An 11,810-nucleotide genomic window follows, 5' to 3' on the forward strand; every position below is an offset into this window, starting at 1 on the left:
TTATTTACAATTTTAATCATAAAGCATGCAACTCTTACATTGGAAAAAAATCTGATGCAACCGACATTTCTAGAAACAAATCAGACTAAACACTAGTTCATGTTTTAACAAAGTTTTTATGATGTGATGAAAATAACCAACATAGCATGCATAATTGTATACTTTTTAATATTATTTGGAGCTGCTTCCTGTCTTGGTTTTGACCTGTGAACCTTTGACCACATTCAGCGGCTTGTGAAGGGATAAACTCGCCTTCTGGGTCACTTCCTGTTCAATCTTGTTTCTGATGGCAACTTCCAGACCCTTTGGAGAAAAAATTTATATAAATATATTTCATAACCAACTGCTCTTGTGGGTGTTTGAACGTATAACGAGTATCATAAACCATTTCTTAAGTACACATAATGTGCACTTCAATTATAAAAAAACTTTCAACTCCGTTATACATTTTTTATCTACTTATTATAAACAATAAAACAACCTGTAAATCCATAATGCAAAAATGTATAACTAAGAAGACATTATTTATAATCCATTAAACTGATTTGTTTACCCAGCGTTAAATAATACTTATTGCTGATTACTACTGCAAAAATACTACAGCAAGCTGCCATATTCTACAATACAACTAGGGATGTCACAGTATTAACATTTCTTATCACGGTTATTGTGACCAAAATTAGCACGGTTATGATTATTATTACAGTAGTTTTAAACGTGCTCAAAATTTTTAAAAAAAAGTACTAATTCTGAAATATTTCAGCCACGTTTTACTAAAAAAAAACAAAAAAAAAACAGGAACAACTAATTCAAAATGATTTCCTTTGAAAAAGAAACATTGTAGATAAGAACACCGTGTTTCATCTACCTCAAGTATAAATTGAATGTGCATATAAGTTGTAAATAAACAAAAATAAATACAAATACATGTGAAAATTATGCAAGATGGTACCCTATGAAAATAAGAGATAAACAAAAACAAAAAAAATTTAGGAATTTTGCAAGATGGCACCTAATGGCCATAAAACATAACTGCACTTTTTGTCCATGTGGATAAAAATAGTGTTCATGTATGGGATCTAGTCTTACACATAAGGGGGGCGGCACGATTATGGCCAAAATAATAATTAAGATTATTTTTATCAATATTGAAATAACGATTATTGATCACGATTATTCATTATGTTAGGTAAAACAATGTTGGCGTGGAGTGTAAACCATCATGTAATTTGTAATGTCTCGTAAAAATGTTAACCAATCAGTAGCAACATTTGCCGTCAGTGGCCGCTCGCTGCTGCGAAATAGCTAAGTACCGCATTTTTCGGAGTATAAGTCGCTCCGGAGTATAAGTCGCACCGGCCGAAAAGGCATAATAAAGAAGGAAAAAAACATATAAGTCGCACTGGAGTATAAGTCACATTTTTTGGGGAAATGTATTTGATAAAAGCCAACACCAAGAATAGACATTTGAAAGGCAATTTAAAATAAATAAAGAATAGTGAACAACAGGCTGAATAAGTGTACGTTATATGAGGCATAAATAACCAACTGAGAACGTGCCTGGTATGTTAACGTAACATATTATGGTAAGAGTCATTCAAATAACTATAACATATAGAACATGCTATACGTTTACCAAACAATCTGTCACTCCTAATCGCTAAATCCCATGAAATCTTATACGTCTAGTCTCTTACATGAATGAGCTAAATAATATTATTTGATATTTTATGGTAATGTGTTAATAATTTCACACATAAGTCGCTCCTAAGTATAAGTCGCACCCCCTGCCAAACTATGAAAAAAACTGCGACTTATAGTTAAAAAAATACGGTACCATATTTCTATCTGTGTGCTTCTAATTGTTTCACAGCTTTCTTTATTCCTTCTCCAACGTATTTAGTAGTCTTTTCAAACTTGCAAACCACTGTGCCCTCCAAGATGGTCCGGTGTTTTCCCAACAATAAACCGTGTCACCACTGAGCTGAAGGCCCCACTGAATGAAACACGGAGTAGCTGAGAAGAGTGCAGCAGGAGCTTAAATATAAGATCAGGAGGTGTAAGAAGGACTACACCATACTTGCCAACCTTGAGACCTCCAATATCGGGAGGTGGGGGGGGGGGGGGGGGTTTGTTTGGGGGGGGGGGGGGTTATTTACAGCTAGAATTCACCAACTCGAGTATTTCATATATATATATATATATATATATATATATATATATATATATATATATATATATATATATATATATATATATATATATATATATATATATATATATATATATGAAATACTTGACTTTCAGTGAATTCTAGCTATATATATTTTTATTTTATTTTATTTTATTTACATTGGAAAAAAAAACAACAACTTGAATTTCAGTGTTCCAGTGGCTATCCATTAGATGGCAGTATTGTCCTGTTTAACTTCTCCGTTCATGATGAGTATATCATTTCGGCCGCCATGTCTGTAACTTCCTCGTTCTTCTGCTTCGTCTCCTTGTTGTGTGCGCAGTTGTGCACTCTATAAAAGCCCTAGATGTTACGACGTCTTTGGGCAGGCAAGCTGTTTATTTTGTGGGAAAGCGGACGTGAGAACAGGCTGTCCCCACTCAGTCTCAGGTCCGCATTGAGCTGGAGGGGGCGTGGCCTCCAGCTCCGGCTGAATACCGGGAGTTTGTCGGGAGAAAATCTCTGCCGGGAGGTTGTCGGGAGAGGCGCTGAATATTGGGATTCTCCCGCTAAAAACGGGAGGGTTGGCAAGTATGGACTACACACAAAAACTGGAACAACGGCTGTAGCAAAATAACATCCGTGAAGTATGGACCAGCCTGGAACAGATTTCCGGTCATGGGAGAGGTGGAAGTGTTTACTAAGCTTCTGGCAACCAAGAGTGGGCCAACAAACAGAATGCTTTTTCCCAACAGGTTTGACTGCAACCCCTTCACACCAGCCCCAGCATAGTCCACATCTCCTTAACAAACCCATCTCAGACAGCCTCTCACAATCCACCAGCCCAGTTCCCCACACCCAGCCATCACCCACCCAACACTCCATCAGTCTGGCTCAAGTGAGGAGGGAGTTGGGAAGCTACTCAGTGTGGAGCAGTTAACTGTTGTGGTCCATTAAATTTTCACTTGTTAATGGACTAGGGATGTAACGGTAAACGATATAATGATTAACTGCGGTAAAATTCCGGACGATTAGTAATACCATATAATTATTTAGTTATTGAAAACAAGTAATTTATTAATGCATCCTAAGTAACAATGCTCACTCACTCCCTGTTAACGCACACACACACACACACACACACACACACACACACACACACACACACACACACACACACACACACACACACACACACACACACACACACATACATATATATATATACTTATATATATATACAGTCGTGGTCAAAAGTTTACATACACTTGTGAAGAACATAATGTCATGGCTGTCTTGAGTTTCCAATAATTTCTACAACTCTTTATTTTTTGTGATAGAGTGATTGGAGCACATACTTGTTGGTCACAACAAAAAACATTCATGAAGTTTGGTTCTTTTATGAATTTATTATGGGCCTACTGAAGTCCTGGACAATGTGTGGACAATGCTGAAGAAACAAGTCCATGTCAGAAAACCAACAAATTTAGCTGAACTGCATCAATTTTGTCAAGAGGAGTGGTCAAAAATTCAAGCAGAAGCTTGTGGATGGCTACCAAAAGCCCCTTATTGCAGTGAAACTTGCCAAGGGACATGTAAGCAAATATTAATATTGCTGTATTAATACTTTTGACCCAGCAGATTTGGTCACATTTTCAGTAGACCCATAATAAATTCATAAAAGAACCAAAACTTCATGAATGTTTTTTGTGACCAACAAGTATGTGCTCCAATCACTCTATCACAAAAAAATAAGAGTTGTACAAATGATTGGAAACTCAAGACAGCCATGACATTATGTTCTTTACAAGTGTATGTCAACTCTTGACCACGACTGTATATACATGCATGCATGCTTTGGAGCCCCTGCCTCGAGAAAAAAAAAAAATGTTTGCCTTGGTGCCCTAAAATATGAGCCCTCCTTTAACCCTTGTGTGGTGTTCGGGTCTGTGGGACCCGTTTTCATTTTTTATTAAAAGAAAAATGAGACAATTAATACATTTTTTAAACTGAGACTCACTGGCTTTGGCTCATTTTCTGTGAAGAACATATATCAGAATACATATTTAATGACCACACACCCCCCTACACATTTCTATTGCACATAATATGTCCGGGTCCACTAGACCCGGGGCTAATAGAAGTGTGGAAATTGATGTTCTGTGTAACACACACACACAGCAGGCCTAGACAGGGGGAGGACAGAGTGTAGGTACACAGAACATCAGAGGGTCAAATGTGCGAGAAAATGAGAGCAGACAGTGTTGACAAACAATGTTGCAACTTTGTGTTGGAAGCGCAGGTGCAGAAACACAAAAGAAGAATCCCTGTGGGATGCAGAAACTGGCAGAGAAATTTTCCGTGCAACATTCATATTGTTGTTACTCAGCCAGCGTTTGTGGGTCTGATGGACCCGTTGCATTTTGTGGCTTTTAATGCCTCACAATCAAACACTTTTATGTTAAAATACTAAACAGATGTTTACCTTATCCCAATAAACATCTGTTCAGTATTTTAACATAAAAGTGTTTGATTGTGAGGCATTAAAAGCCACAAAATATAACGGGTCCATCAGACCCACAAGCACTGGCTGAGTAACAACAATATGAACATTACACAAGGGTTAAAGCAACACTTGCCTTTACCTTAAAAAGTTAAAATTTGAGGCCTGGGTAGTACTTCAAACTGACATAATACTACAATTCCAGTATAATATATCTTACCTTCTTCAAATGTTGTTGTTGAACGATTTGAACCTTCTTGGCTGCAATGATCCTTCCTTGAAGACAATTAAAAAATATTACATATTTTATTGTCCATAAAGTAATCACATTTAAATATACCGTTTGAAAAATAAGGACAAATAGTTGATTATTCTCCATATATTACATTACACGGTGAATATATGAAGAACTGAGGTATGTCTTGTAGTAAAAGACGATGACGTACGTCATACATCCCACGTGTTATGTTGGTCGATACAAGTTGCTATTTTAATACATTTTCTGTCTTGTAATGAGATTAATAATCAAATATGACAAACCTCCTTTCTTTGGACCTTTCTGTTTGTGGTGTTGGTGTTTTTTAGCGACTCCAGGACGCTGAGCCTTAAACTTGCGGGAACCTTGCGCCATGTTTGCTAACCGGAAGTCAACACTAGGAAAATCGTCTTCTTCTGTGATGTCACATCCGCCCTCCAGTCAGTGCTTTGGCGCCACCTATTGCTTGTGCAACGAAACAACCACTGACCGACCATATTACAACAAACAATGCATACATATTTAACGCAATAATTAATGCGAACATTGTCAACACAACCATTTCTGCAACTAACAGTGACCACAAATGATTGACAATCGACACACTAATATTGATAAATGTAATTGCGTTAATTCAAGGTAATATCAATGTATTAATGCTAGCATGCAACATAAATATACATTACAAAAGGTAATGACAATGTAGAATAAAACACTTTTAACAAATGTAATGTATGCATATTTTCATGTTCAAACAACTTTAACCATGTGCTAGTTTGGAAAAAAAAAATCTAAATAAATTCACACTTGTGCATTTAATTGATTTGGAATAAATAATTTTGCTTAAACATCAATAAAAAACACAATTGCCAATATTAACAAGTGTATTCATGTTCATTAATAGGGCTGCGAATCTTTGGGTGTCCCACGATTCGATTCAATATCGATTCTTGGGGTCACGGTTCGATTATAAATCGATTTTTTTCGATTCAACGCGATTCTCAATTCAAAAACAATATTTTTCCGATTCAAAATGACTACCCCAGTCTGCTGACATGCAAGCAGAGTAGTAGATTTAAAAAAAAAAAGCTTTTATAATTGTAAAGGACAATGTTTTATCAACTGATTGCAATAATGTAAATTTGTTATAACTATTAAATGAACCAAAAATATGACTTATTTTATCCTTGTGAAAATATTGGACACAGTGTGTTGTCAAGCTTATGAGATGTGATGCAAGTGTAAGCCACTGTGACACTATTGTTAATTTTGATTTTATTTTTTATAAATGTCTAATGATAATGTCAATGAGGGATTTTTAAGCACTGTTATGTTGAAATTGTTACTAAAATTGATACTGTAGTTGATAATATTCATTTTTGTTTGACTACTTTTGGTTTGTTCTGTGTCGTGTTTGTGTCTCCTCTCAATTGCTCTGTTTATTGCAGTTCTGAGTGTTGCTGGGTCTGGTTTGGTTTTGGAATTGGATTGCATTGTTATGGTATTGCTGTGTATTGTTTTGTTGGATTGATTAATAAAAAATTAATTAAAATAAAAATCGATTTTTGATAAATGAGAATCAATACTGAATCGTACGTGAGAATCGCGATTAGAATTCGAATCGTTTTTTTCCCACACCCCTATCAATTAAGTCTGTAAAGCACTTTATATTGCATTTTTTTATGTATGAAAAACACTTTAAAAAAAGTTTGATTTTATAATTAATGCTCAAATTATAGCATCACGTAACGTTATCCATTACTAATATTAGCATCCATATTCATCCATCAATACATCCATCTTCTTCCGCTTATCCGAGGTCGGGTTGCGGGGGCAGCAGCCTAAGCAGGGAAGCCCAGACTTCCCTCTCCCTAGCCACTGTGTCCAGCTCTTCCTGGGGGATCCCGAGGCGTTCCCAGGCCAGCCGGGAGACATAGTCTTCCCAACATGTCCTGGTTCTTCCCCGTGGCCTCCTACCGGTCGGACGTGCCCTAAACACCTCCCTAGGGAGGCGTTCGGGTGGCATCCTGACCAGATGCCCGAACCACCTCATCTGGCTCCTCTCGATGTTAATGCTAATATTAACAGCTTGGCTGGGTTTACACTGAAATTAAATATTAAGTTATCTTTGAATTTATCTATTTTTTTTAAAGTTTTAATAAAATACATACAACAGAGATGCATCACGTTTATAAATAAAACATTTTCCCTAGACTGTCATTTTCATTCATTTTGAAAAGAACTGTTGCTTTATTGGCGCACGTTTATTCAAAGATGCTTTGGTGGTGTTTTCTTTATCCACATTTTACAGTGCAGTACTGTATACTAGTACAGTGTAGTAATGTGAACCTCAGCATGGCAACACAGACTACTCACATGAAGTGAAAATGTATTAACGTATATATAATACAGAAACTTTACAGGTGAACTTAATTATTGTAACTTTCACAATAGAATATATATTTCATAATATATTTTGTCTTCCAATGACATTCTAAGCTCAGTGGCCAAATTGTGTTGATCAATAGCTTGCTGTGATATGAAAATGTGAACAGCATGAATATAATTACTAATTGATTTACGGTTCACTTGTTGGAAAAACATCAAATTGTGTCAAAAGGGTTTTTCTGAAAATGAAGTTGACCTGTAAAGGTGAAAGTACATGAAACTCCCATTACCTTGTTAAATGAACCAAGTAAATGTGACACTAAATACAAAGATGCCATGAAATATAAATACAACTAACATATTCAAATTGTCCACTCGGCAAAAAACATTTTTTGCTATTATAGCTAGAAATGGGTCTGTCATTACTACAGAAGGTACACAAAGACTTAAATGAAATGTTAATATAACATGATTGAAACTAGCAGTGTTTGTTTTTGTACATTATGTACACGCTAGCAGCAGGAAGATGTGCGTTTGTATTTGTACACATCTAACACGTGAGGAAACTGACTGCTTGGCAGTTTGTCATTTTGAAAGGTGTTCAAAGGAGAAACAATTGTCGTGAGCAACGTGGAAAAATCTACATTTCTTGTGAGAAGAAAATAATCGAGAAGGTTAATTTGTCTCTTTGACTCCCTGCAGAGTTTGTGTGAGAATTAGAAACAACTTGCTTGCGATACAAACTAACCATCATCGTGTGTGTGTGTGTGTGTCTTAAGGTGCATTTGCGCACACACGCCAGCAGGTGTTGCTCTACAGAGCAGTGAGGCGGCCAGTGAGAGCAGCTTGGAGCTCTGAGGGCAGGAAGACCCCCAACTCTGTGATGATGCCGCCTGTGATCAGCTGGTGGGGGGTCACGTCGAACGCAGGGTTCCACACCTCGATACCTGAAAACATCAACCTTTATTATTTCAAGAACAAAATAATGGTTTATATTAGTAAGAAATATTATAATTATTCATCACTTCAAGAAAAAATACTACTTTGCCATAAGCTAACAATTATGTAAAGAATGAAAGATAGTACCCTTTATATTTGAACGGATACAGAACCAATACCTGATAGTGGGAATCAATATTTGTACTCAACAGTGCCAACTTTCAATAATGTTTGTGTGATTGTTTTATAAATGTTCATTTGTTTAATAATAACATTTAACATTGAGCTGACGATGATAACTGTGTTTTCCAGTCGTTTTATTTAGTTTTTCTCGCACTTCTGAGAATCATTTGCAAGTACCGTATTTTTCGGACTATAAGGCGCACTTAAAATCCTTTCATTTTCTCAAAACTTGACAGTGCGCCTTATAACGCGGTGCGCGTAATGTACGGAATAATTCCGGTTGTGCTTACCGACCTCGAAGCAATTTTATTTGGTACATGGTGTAATGATAAGTGTGACCAGTAGATGATAGTCACACATAAGAAATATGTGTAGACTGCAATATGACGCCAGTAAACACCAAAACATTAAATGTTCTCTTGAAAATAAAGAACATTACACACGGCACTCAAAAATCTGGCAAAATGTATTCACACTAGCATTGTTACCATGAGCGAATATGCTAACATGTTTACAATGGTCTGTATTAGTTTGACTAACTTTCAACGGCATTCTGTTTTATCTTTTCAGTTTTGTAAATTCCCCATAATGTGACTGTAGAGTTATTGAGTCTGTTTAGCTGTTTGGAGAGCTAGCTTCCGCAATTAGTGGGGCCATGACGATGGCTTCTGTTTTGTTGGACCAGCCGTTTTACTGCCTTGTGACAAGCATCATTTAGAAACAATTAAGGTATAAACATTTACAAAGTATTTGGAACCAGTATATATCTGAGGCTTATGATCCAGTGTGGCTAATAAAGGTAAAAACATGTATTGCTTTTAAATTTTGGTGGGTGCGCCTTAAATACCAGTGTGGTCTCAAGTCCGAAAAGTACGGTAGTTTTATTTTGTATATTCTTGAGAACCAGCATCCTCTACAGTTGACATTTGATATTGGTCTATTTATATTGTCAGAGTTACAGGAGCGCTGTGCGGTTTTTCAGGACCTTCTGCAAAAAAGCTAGTCAAATATCTCTATGACAGCACCCAGCGAATTTTAAGAATCTGCTGCAAAAATGTGAGCCTCTTACAAGTTTTTTCCAACGGAACTGGCGGGCCACCAGTTGAATACCACAAATGATGAAAGAGAGAGGACCTAAAACGAAATCTTGAGGAACACAGATTGTATAATAAAATAAGTTGAAAATGTACTATTGACTGCATCTGAAGTAAACAAGCTACAACACCACTTTAGTGATATAATTCATATTAAACACACAAAAAAAATTCGTACAACATAAAGGGGGCGGGCTTAAATGGGTGCCTTGAGGAACGCCTCAGTTATGTAAACTCACGTTTGGACCCCAGTGTTCTATGTTTGCTAGCAAAGTCAAAAATGCAATTCAAGGATCTGTCACTGTGTTTACAGTGGTCCAAATTTCTCTATACAATTTTTAGGAATTTGCTGCAATAATGTATTGAACTAAACTCTGTGGTGTAATTTTTGGGCCTGATTTGGCCCCAGGTATTGTAATTATTGTACTTAATACACACCAGCTGTTGGATTGTCACATGCATCATAGTTGTAGTTTTCATTACCAAATTTGGATGTGTTTAAATCGACATTTAAAATCACTAATGTTAATCAGTAGCATGTAAATGGTATCCATCCATTTTCTACCGCTTGTCCCTTTTGTGGGGTCGCGATATATCCAAGGTAAATTAGCACTGAGCCAGTGCATTAACTTTTTAGTGCTTTCTATCAGGCATGTATGCTGTGTGGGTATTGCAATTAGGGCTGCAACTAACGATTAATTTGATAATCGATTAATCTGTCGATTATTACTTCGATTAATCGATTAATAATCGGATAAAAGAGACAAACTACATTTCTATCCTTTCCAGTATTTTATTTAAAAAAACAGCATACTGGCACCATACTTATTTTGATTATTGTTTCTCAGCTGTTTGTAAATGTTGCAGTTTATAAATAAAGATTTTTTTTTTTTTTTTTTTTTAAAGCCTCTGCGCATGCGCATAGCATAGATCCAACGAATCGATGACTAAATTAATCGGCAACTATTTTTATAATCGATTTTAATCGATTTAATCGATTAGTTGTTGCAGCCCTAATTGCAATATTACTTAGAAGCCGTCAGCTACCAATATGTCTGTTCGCCCGCCAAGTGCTTGAGCCGGTGTCAAGTTTGCAACCGGATGTGACGTCACGTGCAACAAACGTAGCGGAATATGGTACCGTTTGATTTGACCTGATTTGGTACCCGGTAGCACCGACAGAATTCCGCTGTTGGCTAGTAAATTCAGTATTACCTATCTCTTTAAAACACACAAGTACTGTACGTTTACTGGCTCAGCTTTACTTTCATTTGATATACCTTAGTTATTAACCTCCAGTTTAAGAGGTTGTTCAAAATAATAGTGCTTACAAAGTACAAAGAAGAAGAATTATGAGAAATACTTCCAACCTTATTGAAAATAAGATATTCTTCATCTCAGTATGTTAATAATGACTGAATTAATTAATTACATATTACAAAACTGTTGTGTATACTAATTCATAGATGTTATTTTATTATATAAAAAGGTCAGTAAATGATTCTATATATTTGTAAACGCTTTGAAGTGGGAAAGGGGTAGGATTAACTAAGCTTTGCTTCTTCCTACTCCTTTTCGGGCATGATGTAAAATGAAATGATATGAAATTGGGTGATGTATTATGATATAAGTGTGTTCATGTTTGAAGTAAACTAAAGAAAGAAAGAAAGAAGCACAGTATCTCCAAGTGTATGAAGAACCTGGCAGCTCATAATCATATCATTGAGTTTTATCACGTCTTTGGTTACTACAGCAGCTAAGGTTTCAATATTTAACCTTACTTGCATGCATACACACGTACCTGGGGCAGCAATGGCGACTCCATTAATACTGGTGAGTTCCTCAGAGGGGCGAACTTCAATGATGATGTCCCTGCCGCTCTCCAGGCTCAGGTCACATGAGGTGCTAGGTGCAGCTACGTAGAAAGGTATCCCATGATGCTTGGCAGCTATAGCCAGCTGGTATGTTCCCACTTTATTGGCCGTGTCACCGTTAGCAACCACCCTGTCTGCTCCTACGACCACGGCTGTAGAGAAAATCAATCAAAATTTACTTATATAGCCCTTAATCACGAATGTCTCAAAGGGCTGCACAAAACGCTCAGACTCCTTGGTACGGTAATGAATTACATAAAGGAACATCATTTGGAGCAGGGATGCCCATTAGGTCGATCACACGCTACCATTCGATTGCACCAGCCAGGCATTAAGAAAACAGTTTAGCTTGTTACAGAAGCTACAAAACTGACCTTCCTTTGAGCAGATTGAGTTTCTG

General features: G+C 36.6%; 2 protein-coding genes across 2 annotated transcripts in view; both read right to left on the reverse strand.

Moving 5' to 3' along the window:
• Nucleotides 1-23: 23 nt before the first annotated feature.
• On the reverse strand, nucleotides 24-5,370 carry lg22h19orf53 (linkage group 22 C19orf53 homolog). The gene is made up of 3 exons (XM_062033614.1): nucleotides 5,217-5,370; nucleotides 4,897-4,952; nucleotides 24-303 (listed from the first exon to the last, which is right to left on the reverse strand). The coding sequence occupies exons 1-3, from the start codon at nucleotides 5,305-5,307 to the stop codon at nucleotides 172-174; spliced, it is 279 nt and encodes a 92-aa protein (XP_061889598.1). The 5' UTR covers nucleotides 5,308-5,370; the 3' UTR covers nucleotides 24-171.
• A 1,796-nt stretch (nucleotides 5,371-7,166) lies between these two features.
• Nucleotides 7,167-11,810, reverse strand: part of mri1 (methylthioribose-1-phosphate isomerase 1) — a 20,006-nt gene continuing 15,362 nt past the window's right edge. The window contains exons 5-6 of the mRNA XM_062033494.1: nucleotides 11,338-11,562; nucleotides 7,167-8,267 (exon numbers count right to left, since the gene is read on the reverse strand). Coding sequence (XP_061889478.1) covers nucleotides 8,134-8,267; nucleotides 11,338-11,562 — 359 coding nt within the window. The 3' untranslated portion in view covers nucleotides 7,167-8,133. The remainder of the gene's footprint in view (nucleotides 8,268-11,337; nucleotides 11,563-11,810) is intronic.

This window comes from Entelurus aequoreus, linkage group LG22 (genome assembly GCF_033978785.1).
Source record: "Entelurus aequoreus isolate RoL-2023_Sb linkage group LG22, RoL_Eaeq_v1.1, whole genome shotgun sequence".
Classification (NCBI taxonomy): domain Eukaryota; kingdom Metazoa; phylum Chordata; class Actinopteri; order Syngnathiformes; family Syngnathidae; genus Entelurus; species Entelurus aequoreus.